Source organism: Arvicanthis niloticus, chromosome 4, assembly GCF_011762505.2.
Source record: "Arvicanthis niloticus isolate mArvNil1 chromosome 4, mArvNil1.pat.X, whole genome shotgun sequence".
Lineage (NCBI taxonomy): Eukaryota > Metazoa > Chordata > Mammalia > Rodentia > Muridae > Arvicanthis > Arvicanthis niloticus.
Window position 1 is genome coordinate 119,155,477 of NC_047661.1, and position 19,471 is coordinate 119,174,947.

Sequence of the window (19,471 nt, forward strand, 5' to 3'; positions counted from 1 at the left end):
TAGGGTTGATTTAGCTCTGTTTTCTGAGGCATAAGTGGTGTGCTTTATTGCTCCATTTAGATTTGTATTTTAACAATGTAAACCCTTAATTGCTCTTTTTATTTAAATGAAAGTCCTGAATAAGAAACTTTCATTTGGTGTTTAGTTGGCATCGCCTGGGCAAACAGTGAGTCACTCAAATGCACAAGTCCTAACAAAGCAACTTTGGATAATAGCAAGTTTCTCTGGGAACAACTGAAATGATAATGGGTCTACTTTACTTTTTGACACTTCATTTCATTTATTCATATCTGAGTGCAAAGGTAGACAGCATGTATTCTAAATTACCAGGTAAGTGAATTGTACTCTTGCATATATAGAAAGAAAAAGCTGCTGCAAGCACAAACAGATAAAACGCTAATATATTCAAGGAGCCAACTATGAAATGCTGGTTTAGAAATATTTTAATGAAGTCAGCATTTGCTGGTTCAATTATTTCTATAGTAAAAAAAAAAATCTACAAATGGACAGTTTCCATTTAAATATATCTTTCTTCACTATAGAAGGGATTTTTCTAGATATCCACATATACTGTATTTAAAAAAATGTTTCCTCTACTACACACTAGTATTACTATTAGCTAATTATAGTCTCTCTATGCTAGTATTATTAGCTCATTAACTTTAATTGTAGTTAAGAATTAAGAACTAAACCAACCAAAGCTTCTACTCGAATAAAAAACTGGACTGTAGACTGGTATTCTTTCTTAGCTCCACTACTACAATTAAACCAAAGAGATCCCCTGCAGAGGAGCTTATTAGTAATATATCACAGACAGATACACACACAGACACACATACTAACACCACCAAGGTAACAGGAAAACAAAAGCTTAATTTTCTATTCCTACTTTTACACCTCTTTAAATTTTTCTTAAAGTGATAAATAACCCTTTATTATGTAGTTTTTCAATGTGGGATACTGAGGACAGAATAGTCTTAAAAGCATGTTTTTTGCTTATTAAAATTGTTCTCAGAAGGGATGCTGAAATAGCTCACTATTAGATTGTTTCCAGTATGTGTAAGACTGGGGTTCAATCTCTATTAAAAACAAACAAATAAATCACTCAAGGTCAGCATATGCTCATATGGACCCAAAGTCAGTCTCTTATGTTAAAATATGAAAAAACTCATCAGAGCAACAAAAATTGAGATTGGTTCAATTTCCTCATATTTACTATTCAAAAAAAAAAACAAAATAATTATCATACATCATACACATAATCATTATCATCCTTAGAAATAAGGGATTCTATTCTTCTGGTTTATGAGGTATTTTTAGATTTATTCATTTTATTTTGTTGTGTGTTGTCTGCATCTATGTCTGCACACCACATTGCTGGCTGGTGCCTTTGGATCCCTTGGAACTGGAGTTAAAAATAGTTGTGAACCACCATTTTGGTGCTGGGAACCAAACCAGGGTCCCTGCAAGAACAAGTGTTCTTAACCACTGAGCCATCTCTCCAGCCCAGAAATAAGACTTTTTTAAAGTATTAAAAAATATAGGTAGCAAATTAAAACAAAAACAGTATCTTTTAAAATTAATTTTACAAGTCAACAAACTGGTATTGGTTGTTGGAAATGAAATCCAAGATTTCAGAGAATCCTGCTGATACAAATGTCTGTTCTTCTACTTCCCTCAAGATGACATTTGAGGCTGTCACCAGAAATGCTTCATTTTAATCTCTGTGACATGGCAGAAAAAATACTCAAAATACACCATTTCTAAGACAACCTGTTTTAAGAGAGCAAGGTGGGAAAAGCACTAAGCATATGATTACTAATTACCTGATGTCTTCCATACCTGAGATTAATCCTATAATCCCTCAAAAAACCTAACACCTATTCCCTTAACCAAGAACATGGCAACAAAATGACTTCAGACTCCTACTATGTTTCTATACTATCCATACTATTTTTCCAAACAAAAGAATCCATGAGATTATATCTTAATATACTAAACCTCAAATATACCTATAACTTACTTTTCATCTGAAAGTATTAGATTAACATTTATATAATACGCAGTTAGGTAGTGGTTTTGCATGCCTTTTTAGTTCCAATGCTCAGGAGGCAGAGGCAGGTGGATTTCTGAGTTCAAGGCCAGCCTGGTCTATAGAGTGAGTTCCAGGACACCTAAGGCTGCACATAGAAACCTCATATTGAAAAACCAAAAAAAAAAAAAAAAACCCAAAACAATAAACCAACTGTTAACATTGATACTTCTCAGCTGGACTGTAAATAAAAAAACCTAAGAACTCAGTCTAGGAAAGCATTTTTTGTTTGTTTGTTGTATTTTGTTTTATTTTGTTTCCTAACAGGGTTTCAGTGTAGCACTGGCTGTCCGGAGACTAGCTCTGTAGAGCAGGCTGGCCTTAGACTCACAAAGATCAGCCTAACTCTTCCTCCTGAGTACTGGCATTAAAGGTGTGAGGTACCACCACCTGGCTTAGGAAAGCATTTTTAAGCCGAATTACTTATTTTTAAGCAATATTAGTACATTTACTTCAAGTATAAGCAGAAATATAATCTATAAGGGACTTTTTGTCTCATCTAAATTGATATGAATCAATTAATTCTTTTCTAGGACAGTTTCTATAAAATTTCTATAAAATATTGTACAATAAACAAAGTTGATGCTATTCAATATAACAGACAGTGGCCAAATGTGGCTATTGAGTATTAGATTCCACTAATTTAAAGTTAATAGCTACACATTAGCTATATCCTACCAATAAAAAATAAAGTTAGCTGCCAAAAAGCCTCAGAAAGGTCACAAGACACCCAGAACATGAGATGACAGCTTACATGTTATCTCCCTTGTTGAAGACAAGATATACAGGTGGAAAATAGTTATATTAATAATTTTGACCCTGCAGCCCTAGGCTATGCTAGTGTCCTAGATAACAAAACAGTTACTGAAGTACAAAGATAAAAAGTAAATTGTGAAACAGACCTATAGAATAAATATATGTGTTTTTGTACAAATGTGTACAGTGGGTTTTCTGGTGGGTTTTTTTTTTTTTTTGGTTTGTTTGTTTGTTTGTTTGTTTGAGAAATAGTCTCACACTCAACCCCTAGTTGGCCTGGAACTCCCCACATGGACCAAGGTGACCACAGGTTGCCTGCCTCTGCCTCCAGGAAGCTGGGATTAAAAGCACAGCACATCTAGACACTATTTGGTTTTTGAGTCAAGTGCTTTTGCAGAGCACAAAAGTTTTTCTAAAAAATTCAAGTTTATAAAGTATAAAGTTTCCCATGAATTATTAAAAAATTGTACTATTGCACCAATTTAAAGACATTTATATTCAGCATCTACAAAATCTTCAGCAGTGCACAGTAATGTCTTGAGGCTTCACATTTAGCTATTACCCACTCGGGCTCATCTGTGTTCCTAATTTGACAAAGTACTTCTGACAGAATATGTAACAAAATCTAAAGTCACCAAAGGAAATGAGGTGCTTTTCATGGATAGATGTATTCAAAGAAACACAAACACACAGTTACAGAAGTCTAACGATGCATCAGGCTATACATTATCAAGTACCAGGCTCCTCAGCTGGACAGAATAGTGAGGAAACCCTATTTCAGGAGGAGGTCTAAGTCTAAGTAACATAAAAATCAAAGCTGAATTTCAGAGGAGTTTCTACTGCTTGGTTTTGTTTTGTTGGATTTTAGGCAATGGCAATAGAGCTGGCTTTTTGAATGTCACATATTGAGCAACAGGAATAAAAAAAATAAAAAATAAAAAAAATAAAAAAAAAAACAAAAATGAAGTTGCATACAATACTTTTCTTCCTTAAAAAGACAACTTTAGTGGAAAGGCACAACAAAAAGCATGGCTCTCAGGTTTAAAGATGATAGGAGGGAAAAGTTGAGGGTAAGGATGGAAATAGCACCATCAAGAAAAGACTGTATCTGCCAGGATAAAATTAACATAAACAGAAAAGTAACATAGAGCATCCTTTTCCTTATTATTCTGTATTTAATTCTGAAATGCTATAATCACTGAGTGTTAAGATACTACCAAAAAAAGGAAAACAATGGCTTACAAATTGGGAGGGGGGGCACATTGGGAGACATTTGGGACATTGGAGGGGAAAATGGAGGGTGGATATATTTCACTGCACACTTATATAAAATTCACAAAATTATTTTTTAAATGGTTTAGGAAAGCTTATTAGATACCAAGTGAAAATCAGTTTACTCTTGGGCTTTAAAATATCATTTTTTAATTTAAAACAGTTTATCACTGAAAGATATTTGTCCCTGCTATAGTCTGAAGTGTCTCCCAAAGGTTCATGTGCTAAAAACCTAGGTCTAGTGGGTAGTGTTGGGGTGGCCTACAAGAGGGTAAACAAGGTCATGAAGAGTGGGTCTTCTGTGTCCTGTGACTAATAAGATGATGGCTGTTAAAAAACTAGTCCACTCCAAATATGCTCCCCTTCTGCAGGCTCCCAGGGTCCCTTTCTGCTTCTTTACCATCACGACTGAGCTGTGACAAAGCCTGAAGCATCACCTGTTAGGACACTGGAATTGTCTTGTACAAACCCAACAGCTAGCAGAATCATGAACCAAATAAACTGCTTTGCAAATTTGTATACTGTGTAACAGGTCTGGCTTCTTTTAATATACACATAATTTAATTTATAAATATAGAAACTATCTTCCAACTTCATTTGTAATAGCTTCTTCAAATGATTTTCAAGTTTTATATAAACTCTAAACAAAGATAATATAATTTTAATGTTAATATTACCGATGTCAAAGACTTCAGTACTATCATGACTAGGTGACAAATTACAGATGCCATCTTAAACACATTTTCAATTCTCCTGACTAAAGATAATTTTTCACAATCATTTTTAGTATCTTTGAAATTTTTAAACATTTTGGGTATTTTGAAAAGCTCTAAAAATTAACAACACTAGAATATACATCCTTGAAAATTCTGGGGTTTTACAGATTGACTAAAAAAAAAACCAACAACAACAAAAAAAAACCAAAAACTCTACAATGTGATAGAGAATAATAGAATTATATAGAAAACCATAAAGAGGAGCCAGAAGAGATTCAGGTTAAAGGTGACACTGACCGGATAGATACAATCTTGCAGATCGGGGCTAATTAACTCTTAACCCTAGCAAAGGGCAGTTTAATAGTGCAGCCAGTGGTTTACTCTTGAAACCCAAACACTTAGAAGACTGAGGCAAAGAGGATCAATACAAGTTCAAGACCTGCCTGGGCTACATAGTGAATTCCGACATAAGGTACACAAAACAAAGACCTGTCACCAAAAAACTACAATGATCATGTACAAAACTGCACATTAAGTACTTTGTAATTCAATAACATTCTACAAATATGTCATTATAAATACAACATATTACTAATAATATTTTCCACATGAGTCTCTTCATTTTGTATAACCAATCCCAGTTATTTATAACTGTAGTATAATTAACACAATAAAACAAAGACCTACCATTGTGCCAGCCTTAATGAGTCCATCTTTTTAGCAACTTGATAAAGCAAAGTGCATGCTTTATAAGTAATATTTAAGATCCTCCATTAGGTATAAGACAATTTCTTGTTTAGTTTACTCTAGAGATTTATTTTATGAGTATTTTGTTTGTATGTATGTATGTATGTACATTTGTGTGTATGTGCACCAACTGCATATTTGATGACCATGAAGATCACAAGAGGGTGCTAGATACCATGAAACTGGAATTATGAGTCATCATATGGGTAGTAAAAAATGCTCTTAACTGCTGAGTCATCTCTCCAGCCCCTATAAGACAATATTTTAAAAGGGCAAATCCAATCCCAAGTATAGAAATTTTGTGCACAATTTCTATGAAATTTTAAAATAGTAAAAACTCAAACTAGAACAAAAATGTATAGTAAAATGAACATTCTTGATGCTGAAGTACAAAGATAAGGTTTATACAGAAACAAAATGGAAATTCAATTATGCGAAGCAAAAAAACCAACTGGGCACCCAGTATAATTTGTATAACAAAGATCAAGTATATTCAGTTATAGAGTTCATATTATTTAGTAATTTAGAATATTGCCACAAACCTTTTTCTGTAGTATAAAAATGTACAGGACCTTTTGTACTTTGTAGCTATATATAATTTTACTTGAAATTGATAAAATATCTTAAAGTCTGGGAAAACAAAAAAGCAGGCTATGAATTTATTTAAGCAGATCCATGGAGTCTGCAAGTGGCAGTATTTGCAATGCTAAAATAAATTTAGCATGTTAAATTTTTCAATGAGTGCTCTATCCTAGAAATTCATTACATAATACAAGATTTCAACCATTCATGCACACAAACTCAGCTTGCTGTTATTTTAAATTAAGATCGTCTTGGAAATATCTCCATGTTAAAATAGCTATTTTCACTATCCTCTCCCTCTATAAGACAAAACAAAGGGGTAATAAAGTTAATCTATGAAGTATGATCAATTATCTAGATATTAGGCCAATGTATAACATATGGCTTCACTATATAGCCTGAGCTGATCCTCAAATCCCAATACCTTTGCTACACCTCTAAGTGTTAGGATTAGAGAATGCACCACCATGCCCTGCAAAATGAAACTAGATTAACATTTACACCTGATGAGGGAAGAATTACATCCACTATATATCAGGTACCTTATGAGTAGCTAAAAGAGAAGTAAACAATTTCAAGACAGTGTCAGTATAAGAGTTAATTTTGGAGGCTAAGACAGCAACTATTAAAAAAACAGACCAGATTTCTAGCATAGTCAACAAAGAGAGTAGATTTTAGAAGTTTAGAGAAGTATGGTGGATCGGTAAGAAGACTAAAACCAATTACATTACTTATTTTGAGCATTTGTTGAGCATAAGTAGTATGTCAGGTACAAGGACATCATGTGAGTACAGTGGAGTAAATGTTATCAACTACTATACTAAGTGATATATTCAATGACAGGAGCTGGAAAATTGGAAATGACTGATTTTGCAAATGGTCACAAAAGCTAAATGGCTAACTCACTAAATTTACTAATTTATAAAACTATGGTCATGCATTCCTGTACTCTCTAGGTACTTGGGAAGCTGAGGTAAGAACATGAACCTAGACTCCATAATAAGACCCTGTCAAAGAAAGACAAATGGGGGAGGGAAACTGGGAAGACTAACCTTTCTGATGCTACATGAATATAATTGTTTCCTAGCAGAGTTAGAGGATTGCCCAATTTAGCAAATACTAAAGACAGCAAATACTAAAATACTGAAGACAGACAATATTAGTATTCTCAAAACTAGAAGCATCATATGTACAGTCACAAAAGTACAAAATAAAATGTGACCCCCACATCTGCAAATAGTTTAATATGTCCTAGCTTAAGACAGAGAGAAATGTCTAAAAAGAGTTACAAGAGCCAGAAAATGGAAGATCTACTTTGTTCTATAATCAAAAGAAAGTTATTGAGTTTAAACATATACTTTTTTTCTAGCTTACACTTCCTTCTCAGAAAATAATTGCCATCTCTAAAAGAATCCCATTCCCCAAGTGCCATAGCTGACTGGATTAAGGTGAATAAAGCCAATCAAATTTTCTCAGTCAAAGCATTGAAACCAGTATACAATATACACTGGTAGTTAGCCATGGGCTTGTTGGGCATTTGAGTTGTAAGGTTAAAAAGATAAAAGAACATGGAATCAACAAAAAAGAAAAGAAGGGGAGCAGGGAAGGAAGTACTCTTCAGTAAACTGGGGACCTGGTCCCCACCCCCACCCCACAAACCCTCACATACACCAGTTAGCCATAGGCTTGTGTAGGCTATAGAAAATGAAAAAGAACAGTAAGGCAAAACAATTTCTCCTTAAGATGTGGTTGGGGTGAGGAGACGGGAGAGAAGGACTAAAATCTCAAAGTTTAAAGAGAAAGAAAGTTTAGTAGGTTTGCAATGTGGCTTACCACACATCACTCAGTGGAGATGATGACAAGATAAGGAAGTTCTTTATTAAAAAGGAGTTACAAATTACAAATGGGTTAGACTTAAGAAAAAATGTAAAGCTTGAATTATAAATGGTGAATATTATGGAAATCAACAGACAAGTTTTTAGGGAATAAAATGACAAAACACAAACTAGTAGTACAAGGAATAATTAAGCCACAAGTAAGGATAACTTCAGGCACAATTCTTGCATACTAGTCTAGGCCCCTTAGGGAGACTGTCTCAAAAATAACTTCTCACTAAAAAAGTGCCCTTTAAATCTAGAAATTGGGTTTAAGAAGGAATTTCTTAGAAGAGTATAAGGCAATTATAATAAAAGAAAAATGGACAAATTTAACTTTGTTAAATATTAATAATTTTCACCAAAGGACACCACAACAATCAGAAAAATTGCAGTTCGGATTCTAGGTTTGCAAATAGTAAATTGTGATAATGAATATTTTTTGTTTTATATTCAATATTAAATCTGACCAACTCCGGAAGTAAATTGCTAAGTTATGTGAATATGTGAATAACTGACTCAAAATTATATACTTCAAGTAGACTGTCCACTAAACATAAGAATTAACTAATGACAAATAGAAAATAGATAAATAGAATAGGGAAATGAGTTGATAAATTACTCACATAATTTTATTTCTACATTTACTGTAAGTCAACTAACATTTAAGTGCCTAACATGTGTGCCATGTACAATATTTTATACAACAGCCTATGGCTTTTCATTTGGAAAGTTAACAAATCCACAGACATAAACTATACTGTTACTCTTTTTATGCCAAATTTGCAACACATAATAAGCTTGTTGATCATAATGATTCTTAATATTTCCCAAAATGAAAGAATTTAAAAACTGAGAAGCTATTCACAGTATGTAGATATTTAGCATAAAGACAACAAATAACTCTTACAAATCAATAAAAAAAAAGAAAGAAAAATAGAAAAGAGAAGAAAAGGAATTCAACTGAAGAAAAAAAAAAAAAAAGAAAAGTCTAAAAAATAAACAGAAATCTTCCAAGGGTGCTAGAGAGATGATTCAGTGGTTAAGAGCACTTGCTGCTCTTCCAGAGGACATGAGTTTGGTTCCTAACATCCAAGTCAGAAGGCTGACAAATATCTGTATGCAACTCCAACTCCAGGAGATCCAAATGCTTCTTTCTGGCCTCTGTGGGCACCTGCATTCAAATGCACATACCCACATCAAACACACACCCGTACACATGATTAAAAATAATAAAGATAATTTTAAAAGGGAAATATTTTATAGCATGAGAATTAGAAACATCAATAGACAATGTAAAAGTTAAAAATGACAATATCGTGTTGAGAAAGAACTTTATATACATATTTTTCTTAGCATGAGTATAAATTCATATAACTCCATTGGAAGTTCAGTATCACCTCTTAATGTAAAAACCCTTCACACCTACCCTGTAAAGCAGCAACTGAGCCTCTGCATATACTTTTAGCTCTTTCAGAGACATACATGGGAAACGTGTAGTCTAAAACAAAAAAATAAATTACTAACAAGAGTTAAATACTCAACTATTCAACAATGGGAGATATCCACTCAATTAAATATATAGCAACTATACTAAATGACAATATATAATAATATGAATAACTTTATCTAAGGTAGGTAGAAACCCAAGATTATATTCAACATGATTATATAAAAACAAGGATTATACATTGTATGAAATTACACATGAGGAAGAGACTAACATTATTCTCAGTGATGACTATCTGGGTGGAATAGAAAGTGAAGCTGGGGATCAAGGACAGAGGAAAACAATGCATAGATATTGGAGGAGGAAAAACGGGGGTCCATGAGTGCTTATTATGACAGTTAATGATTCAGTAGTGTGTATGCCTGTGATTTAATAAAAAAATTATACGTAATTTATTCAATTTATTCTGGAAACATCCAGAATAATCATCCCTTTTGTAACTACAAGGCAGAAAAATAAAAAGGCTAATGTATAAAAATACATGTTGCTTAGCACACATTAACATGTGGGTGGCAAATCTTCTAGAACCAAAAATAAATTCCAAAGTCTATCATAATTACTTTCCAATAAATTAAAATGCCTGTGTGCCCAGGCAGTAACCCTTTAACTAATTAGGCAAACAAAGTAGGTGTTGGAAATCTTTTAAATGGATATACTTTACATAATTCTTGTGTATTAGTTTATCTTTATAATACAGCAGTGTAGCAAGTATGTATTGGGTATTACAATTACAGGTGACTGAAGGCAAAAGGAACAGTATAGGTCATATGCAGATACTATGCCATTTCATATATAAAACTTTTTTTTTTTTTTTGGTTTTTCGAGACAGGGTTTCTCTGTATAGCCCTGGCTGTCCTGGAACTCACTCTGTAGACCAGGCTGGCCTCTGCCTCCCAAGTGCTGGGATTAAAGGTGTGCGCCACCACCGCCCGGCCATAAAACTTTTTAAGTATCTAAGATTTCTGAGATCTAGAAGTGGCAAGGAATAAAGTCCTTATTGATCTCAAGGAACAATTGTATTTATAATATCACCTTCAAACATCTTTTAGTAAAATGCAAATGCTATTATTGTTTGGGAAATGACAAGGAAATTACGTTTCTGCATGCTCAGTACAGATGCAGTTGATTTTAAAAAATGACTTATTTATTTTGAGTTTGACTTTATGTGCATTCCATTTGGTGTTTTGTCTGCATGTATATATGAGAGTGTTAAACCCCTGGAGGTGGAGTTAGAGGTATCTGTGAGCTGCCATGTGGATGCTGGGAACTGAACCTGGGTCCTTTGGAAGAGCAACCACTGAGCCATCTCTCCATTTCTCCACATAGACTCACAAAGACACACATACACTACCACCTCCCCCCTCCTTCACACCCTTTTGAAACTAATAGTTTCTATGTAGCTCTGGCTTTCCTGTAACTTTATGTAGACCAGGTTGACCTCAAACTCAGAGATCCTATCACTTGGGAGGCAGAGTCATTTGGCTGACTCCATGAATGAAGAACCCAAGGATACAAAGGTTAACTGTAACTGCGTATGACAATAACTATAATAAATTTCTCATAAAATGATCAAGACAGTCCTCGTTTCAGGTAACAAACGAAACCTTCCTACTAACATACTGAGCAACTTTTAAGTGCCAACACTGAACTAGGTTGTGAACAAACTTAAAATTTAAACTATAAATAGTCACTTGAGAAATCATTGCCTCCTCTGTGAAATTAATAAAGCATGGCTACCATACACTACCAAATAAAATAAAAATCATTCTCCTGATTCTAGTGAGATCTTAAAGTTTACAAAGTTAATGCTGATCAACATTTGGACAAATTTTTAGAAACTGACATACAATGATGGAATACACAAACAACATTTATGAGTTCATAGAACTGAGACTACTTGTGATGGAAACATAGATCAGAGTTCAAATTCAGATTTTAACACTGCAACCATGGGAAATTTACTTAACATTCCTGTTTGATTCCTGTTTGTTGGTTGACTGTTTTCTTGAATATTTTTGTTTGTTTTTGTTTTTGAAGCAGCATCTCACTATTTAGCACTGGCTAGCCTGGAACTATATAGACAAGGCAAGCCTTGAACTCAGAGCACTCTCTCTGCTTCTCCCTCTGAGTGTTGGAATTAATGACATGTGCCACCATGCCTGATAACTTAACACTCTTAAGGTTAGTTTCCTAATTCATAAAAGTAACATATCTTACTCTACTAGAGCTTTGTGAATATCAAATAGGTATAAAAGATACCTAAGAACAATGTCTGGAATGTAGCAAATAATGCTACTTGCACATTCATAAAACTTCTACCAGTACAAATGTTATTTATACTATTCTAGAAAGTAAAAAAAAAAAAAATCATTTTGGCAGCTATTCAATTAATATTAATATCTGTAATTTAAAGGTAACAACCTACCATAACTTTCCTCTTGAGTAAATTTCCTTTACCCAAGCAAAGACTTTAGGAATATTGATGAAGGAGAAGAATCACCAATATCAATAAAATTATTTTAAATATTTTCTTCTACTCAACATTTGGTTCTGTATTCTCTAAAATTACTGCAATAGCCATTTGGAGATTATTGACACTTTTCATTAATCCCAGTTTTCTTAGAAATAGTAAAATTTAGGGTTTTTTTTTTGTCTCATAAAAATAAGTTTCCTGCTATGAAACAAATAAAAAAAATAATACTATTATATAAAATCTAGAAACTGTTTAAATTTCCTGCTTTTGTTTTTATTATAACAAATATTCTTCCTTAAGCCGTCAGGTCTCTGGCTAACAAAGTTAGTGTGCACTCTATTAATGCTTTCTTGTTTAATAAGCCTCCACCTTATTAGAGTTAAAAACGTTATTCACAGACACATTACAGTAAGAATGAAGACAAAATAATGTGTTTCAGATTTACAAATTTGCCTTTCTAGAAGCAAAGGTTATTAACAAGCCAATTCCAGCTCTAGCAAAGTATTTCAAATTTCGCAGCAGGATTAAAAATGAAACTGAATGTATGTTTATTAATAAATATTGCATTGAAGTTACAATCAGTATCTAGAGTGAAAACAGTATTAAGACAAGATATGGTGAAGCAATTAAGCATATCTTAAAATTGGTTACATACTAAATAAATACTTAGTATATTTGGCAGAAAATCATTAAGAAACTAATTTTCAATCTAAATAAATTCAGAAGCTTTAAAAAATGACTCTCTGAATAAACTTTTGGCAAATAATAAGTCAATGTGCATTTTCATGACTAAACGAAGTGTGGTTGAATAAATGAGGTGTAAATTATGGCTATGTATCTTAAGTGATGATAGGGAACAATGTAAATACTTTAGTAAACATAATAAACTTTAAATGCAATAGGTTTTTTTTTCATTCTTTAATTGCTCATCACTGCTAATATTGACCTTACTAACAAAAAGGTCCTAAATATAGCTTAATAATAAAAAGTGCTTTCGGATACAGTGCGATTTATGCCAACCCCCAGAAAATACAAGGATGCCAAACACTTTATAATTCTAACACCATCGATAAGAAAAACAATGCCATTTTAATGCCATTTTCTTCTATCAAAATCAACATGTGCTTTTCACATTTCAAAATAAGGCAATATATGCTATTTTCAAAAACTTTAAGACCAAAAGTACATGCTTACTTTTAGAAGCATGTAAAATTTAAAAAGATCTATTCAATTAGCAAATGTGTGTTGTGAAGAGCTGTTTACTAAAAGCTAATTGTAGTTAAAAGGTTATATAGTGACATTTTCAAATGACAGGAAATTCAACTTTACATTTCCAAAGGAGCAGCAGTGTATTAGTATACCCAGCTTAAGTCTCTAATTTTTGGTTAAGATATAGCAATGTATTTAAACTTACATCTGATTGCCCGAATATACCAGGCTTGTAATGAAATCTAGAAAGAAATGCATTTCAAAAATAAATTTACACATTGAAGCAGTTAGTAATCTTGTCATCATTAAAAAAAAAAAAAACCGGGGGGGGGGGGTGAGGGGGGAAGAGATGGCTCAGAGGTTAAGAGCACTTCTTTTATAGGTCCTGAGTTCAATTCCCAGCAACCACATGGTAGCTCACAACCATCTGTAATGGGATCCGGTTCCCTCTTCTGGTGTGTCTGAAGACAGCTACAGTGTACGTCTATACATAAAACAAATAAATAATTCTTTAAAAAAAAAAAAAAAAAAAAAAAACCCCAATGCAGTTGTTTAAAAAAAAAAAAAATGAACTGCCCAACTTTTCCAAAAGAAATGCAGTGTCTCTTTTCTCACCTCTGATCTTTGAGTAACCAAAATATAAACACATTAAAACAAAACAAACCCAGTTTAGAGACAAAATTTTAATCCAGATGTAAACATCTCTTGCATACTCCAAAGTAATGAACAATAACCAACAGGGTAAACTTCAGTCTCCTACTCCATAGAGATCTGAAAACAAAACTCGAGCTTACTTCATCAAATATTTAGCTGGAAATAGGAAAGAATAACAATGCTTTGACACGCACTACATTAATTTACGGGATCTATTTTGTTATCTTCTACAGACATGTGCTGCCTAACGTTTCCACTTAATGAACTGTTCTCTGGTCTGTAAACAACTTCTGTATCTCTCTCTGTCTCTGTCTCTCTCTCTCTGTCTCTTGTGTCCAAACCGGAGGGAAAATGAAAGTCTTGGAGAAAAAAAAAAAAAAAAAAAAAAAAGCATCAGTATCTGAGCTTCCGGATGTGGGCAGGGGGAGTCATCGGAAGGACCACCTATCTCTCACGGAGTTAGAAAGGAAAAGTTGGGAGAAAGAGGCGGCCCGCGGATCACGCTACAGGCTCTCGGTCACCTGAAGGGGGCTGGCAGCGCCAGGCCATCACTTCGGAGCCAGTCCTCGGGGGCTGAAGTTCTGGGGGCGCTCTTTGTGCAGTCCGAGGGGAAGGGGAGGGAACCGCCCACAGCCTGGGAGTCATTCAAAGGAGTTAGGGAGCGGGGATGGGGGGGAGAGCGGGGCGGTGACACCGGGAGGGGACCCGAGCGAGCACACGGCCCCGCCCGCGGGGACCGGCTCCCTCCGCCCGGGGGCCGCCGAGAGCGCGCGGGAGACCGGGTCCCGGGGCGGAGAAGCGGCTCCGGTCTGACACCCCGCGAGTTTCCACACCTAGCGGGCCAGGGGCGCGCTGCGCAGCGTCCCCGACCCCGCGGCCACCGTCCCCCGTGTTTCCCCCGCGGCGCTCCCGCAGGGCCGCGGCCCTTACCTGCAGCTCGGTGAGGAGAATCTCCCCCCGGTCGGGGTTGGACGCCATGGCGCTCCGCTCGGGACTCCGCACCTGAAGGCGGCCGGCGGCGCGGCCGAGGGAGAAGGCGGGACCGGAGCCGGGCGGGGGGTGAGGACCGGAGAGAAAAGCAGCAGCTAGGGAGTCATGGAGGCGCGGCCCGGCTGCAGGCGCGGCTCAGGCGGCCCGGCTCATGGAGAGCGGCGGGGAGCGAGGGCCCTCGGCGCGGCTCCCCTCGCCGGCCGCCGCCGCCGCCCGCCGGACTCTGTTCCCTCAGCCGCTCCCTCAGGGCGACGCCGGGAGCCGCCTCGGAGCTCTCGGTGCGGGGCGCAGCGGCCGCGGCGGCAGCTCCTCCTGTCGCACCATTTGGCTGTCACCGCGTCGCAAAAGCGGCCGCACTTGGCGGCTGCCGGCGCACGTGACGGCCGCGGCCACCGCCCCCCGGCTGGGCGGGCTCTGGCAAGATGGGGTTGGCGGGGACCCCGGGGCCAGGCGCGGGGGGCGGGGCGGGGCGGGGCGGACGCTGGGCAGGCCGGGGTGACACTGAGGCGAAAGGCCCGGGCTCGCGTCGCCGGGAGGCGGGAAGGGTGAGGAGGCCACACCCACCTCCGGCCGCGCTTAACGGCTCTGCGCGAACGCTAGGTCTGGGGTCGGGCCTACCTTCGGCCCGCCCTCTGGGAGAGCCGAGTCCGCCCTCCCGCCCCGTGCTGTCCCTTCCTTCCTCCCCCACCTGCCGAAGCGAGGCAGCCTTTTGCTCGCGCGACGTAGCCACCGGTAAGGTGCACCGCGAGCCCAACCGGCGCGCAAGAGGCGCTTTAGAGAAGTGGGAGTGGTCAGAGCTCCAACCACTTGTCAGTGCGGTCCCCACTTTTCCTCGAGCGCTACCCTGAGCTGTGTACAGGTTGGGGCTGGAAAACTACTGAGCTCAAAGTTCAACTAGCTCGTTTGTTGATTTTTTTTTTTTTAAAAACTCAGTTTAATGGAAAGAGATGAGGCGGAATCAACGTCGGGAAAGAACCAAAGAGGACTTTACTTGGGGAGATAGAAATGAGAACTAACTACTTAGTAGCATGGTCTACTTAGTAGCCTATGTTTAAAAAGTACCTAGCTACTTAGTAGCATAGTCTACTTAGTAACATAGGGTAACTTGTGGAAAGTTAGGCTTCTCCAAGTAACACTGTGTATCGCAAGTATCAACAGAGACTCTAAGCTGTAGCTTTTGTCTAATACAAAGTGTACGCTGTTCTCTGCGTACACTTCACGTGGGCTTCTGAAGATTAAGTGCATGCATATAGCTGGTTAAAAGCGATGTGGAGAAAGTGGGGGTGGCTGTTTAGGTGAGTATGAGGAGTTAGTGGCAGCCTCCAAGTGGGTAGTTACAAGTCTGAGAAGTACTTTATCTTTCATGTGATAGTCATGCAGGCTCGTGCAGATTTGTCTGCGAAAGTCTCATTGAAGTCAGAAATCATTGAAAATCTAGAGTTCTGTGACTCCAACTCACAATATATTGACAAAATTTTTCCGGTCTGTACTTCACAAGTTTTACTATTTATATGTTTAATGAATTGCCTGCGTTAAAAATGATAAAAGCAACAGATGGCTTAGTTATTAAGTTACATAATCAACTTTAAAATTCGTTTAACGGCAGAACACTATTACTTCAGCGAACCTTGTCTTAGGAATACTGTTTATAACTAGATACTGATTATAACTTAAGTGAAACACTTATTTATAAACGTACATCCAGTTTCATTCTACTGGAGAATTTGAAATACTTTGCTAGGTTGGAATTGGCTTATTAACCTTGGCTCCAAGAATGGCAGATCTGTAAATCTGAGACACATTACTTTGTCTTCATACTTACTGTAGTGTGAGTAACGTTCTCAACTCTTGCTAATAACATGGAGGCTTATTAGTCAAGGAAGCAACAAGGAACTAACAACATCTGGAGAAGCCAGGATATATAATTACCTTCCCTAGTAACTTATAGGCAGAGAGAGTTAGACCCTGGCGTCATGAGTAGGATTAAGAAAGAGTCTATGACGAGTGGGTAGTCCTCTGAGGAAGCAGTGTTGTGTCCAAAACACTATATTGCAATTTTAAATGGTAGGTATAAAGTGGTGGTGGGGAGAGACAATGCCAGTATGGTTTTTATTGTAAGGTATATGTAACAAAACTTATCATTTAAAGTGGCTCACTAGATTCCTACTGATTTTACCTTTACCTTTCTCCAGGAAAGAGATGAGAAACTCCATATATACATAACAAGTGGTTAACTTAAGAATTATTCGTGCAATGCCAGGTGTGATGATGGTACACTCCTTTAATCCAGCAATTGGAAGGCAGAAGGTGGTAGAAGTCTGTGAGTTTGTGGCCAGCCTGGTCTACATATTGAGTTCTAGACCTTCGAGGGCTACATAGATGTTAGACAAATAGAAACACATACAATGGGATTTCTTTAGAAAAACAAATTTAGATATAAAAAGAAAAATGAGTGTTCTTTAGAAAAACAAATTTAGATCTAAAGAGAAAATGTTCACGTTTCAGCAGCATGGACTTTTGAACCTAGGAGACACATGTAGCCTAGCTCTTACAGTAAGTACAAAATAATAAACCCCAGTTTAGCTAACTGGGAAGAACATAGTACTGTTACTAAGTGACACAGGAAAAGAGCTAAGTCTCAGAACCAGCATTCTGTTTGCCACCTGGACTGGTTTGAATCTGCACTGTGCTTTAAAATAGATCCTCATAAACTGAACTCAAAGAGCATTGCGACCCTCAACAGCTGCCATAGGAAAAGGCTTCAATCTCTCATTGTCCTACTGTTAAAACCAGTATAATAACTTTAATCTCACAGATCACCTGTCAGTGTAAACACATGCACAGGTTTTTAAAGTTATAAGAGTTATTTCTGAAATTACTTGTGCTGGGGAAACTAGTACAACCAAAGGAGAGGCAAAAACCTCCAGGATCACAGTTTGAAAAGCAAATTAACTTAAGCTAAAAGTTACCACCCAGCCACAGTCTGTCAGTCTCTCTCTCTCTCTCTCTCTCTCTCTCTCTCTCTCTCTCTCTGTCTTTCTCTCTCTGTGTGTGTGTGTTTAGTGGGGATTGTTATCAGACTGGTGCATGCTTAAAAGGTTGTAATACAATGCTTATCACTTTTATTCAGAAGTGCTGTGTTCAGGTGTGTTTCAGCCCTGCTTATGAATGTTCTCAGAGAAGCCGAGGTAGGTACAGGTCACTCCAGTGTAGTCTAGTTTATATTTAACAAAAGCAGAAACGGAGGGAAGTTAAATTTCTCTTAGTAAAATACCTAGTTTGTGTAACTCATTATACAGCATCTTGTAACTTTTTTCACAGATATTTTAAAGATCTTTAAATAGAGAAGAACACATACAGAGACTTTCAATTGCTGACTATATAGACCATGTTAGCTCTGTCTTCCTCTTTTTGATGCCCTTTTCGTAAGAGAACTTTTTAGGGGAAATTGTGGTAGAATTAACTTTGTGCTTTTTCAGTCCCGTTGAAACAGACAGCTATTCAGATGAACTGTCTGGCCAGTGTCCAGAGAGTAAATGGTAGTGAAAAGAAGAGTCCTAAAGCTCAGGAGGACAAAGTGAGAGCTCCCTGGCCAGCCAGGGCCATACCTCAGTCACCAGGGCCTTTGCTCTGCAGGCATGAGAAACCTGTACAGCCCCAGCTCCCAGGTAAAAAAGCCAGGCACAGCGGTACACACCTATAATGGGAATGCTGGGCTGGGGGTGCCAGAGGAAACAGGCAGATCTCTGGGGCTCATTGGCCAGTCAAGCTTTGTCAAGTTGGCTGAGTTCCGGGTGAGAAACCCTGTTTCAAAAAAACAAGGAGGATGGCAGCTGAAGAAATATTAATCTTTAACCTCTGTCCTTCACACACGAGTGTGCAACTACACAATTGTGTACACACACAAAAACACAAAAAATTTTAAAAGAATATCACCTTAAGAACAGCCTTACAGGCCGGGCGGTGGTGGCACACGCCTTTAATCCCAGCACTTGGGAGGCAGAGGCAGGTGGATTTCTGAGTTCAAGGCCAGCCTGGTCTACAGAGTGAGTTCTAGGATAGCCAGGGCTACACAGAGAAACCCTGTCTCAAAAAACCAAAAAAAAAAAAAAAAAAAAAAGAACAACCTTACAGAAGCCATGTGATTGTACACCCTCTGAGGATAACTAAGAGAAAGCTTGAGGTCAGGGACACAGAGGAGTTAAGTCAGCTGTAGTGACAGTGGCAGATAGGTTTAAGGATATCAGTTCAGTCCTCGTCCCCTACACTGGAAATCTTCCCCACTGAGAAGGCATCTCTGAAGCCATGATGACAGAGCTGAATTTAGATCTTCCAGTTAACTGACTGGAGTACTGAGAGAGCTTTCAGGGCCGCACAATGGAATCTGCATGGGAATCTGAAGATGCTAGACTAGGGAGAAAGGGCTGGGGTGATATTTTCTGCCCTGTGATTCTAAAGCATATCTAATCTCTGTCTTCATGGAACTTGCTGTTTTGTGAAACAGATATAATAATGACACATTAAATTCAGTCTTATTTTATTTCTCTTTTTGTGGTTGCTAGGATTGGCCAAGGGCCTTGCCAGTATTAGGCAAAT

General features: G+C 37.5%; 1 protein-coding gene across 1 annotated transcript in view; it reads right to left on the reverse strand.

The window, feature by feature from the left end:
* The window catches only part of Pkn2 (protein kinase N2), a 96,345-nt gene extending 81,124 nt beyond the window's left edge, over nucleotides 1-15,221 (reverse strand). The window contains exon 1 of the mRNA XM_034500192.3: nucleotides 14,816-15,221. Within this exon, the coding sequence (XP_034356083.1) occupies nucleotides 14,816-14,863 (48 nt within the window). The 5' untranslated portion in view covers nucleotides 14,864-15,221. The remainder of the gene's footprint in view (nucleotides 1-14,815) is intronic.
* Between the last annotated feature and the right edge of the window lie 4,250 nt (nucleotides 15,222-19,471).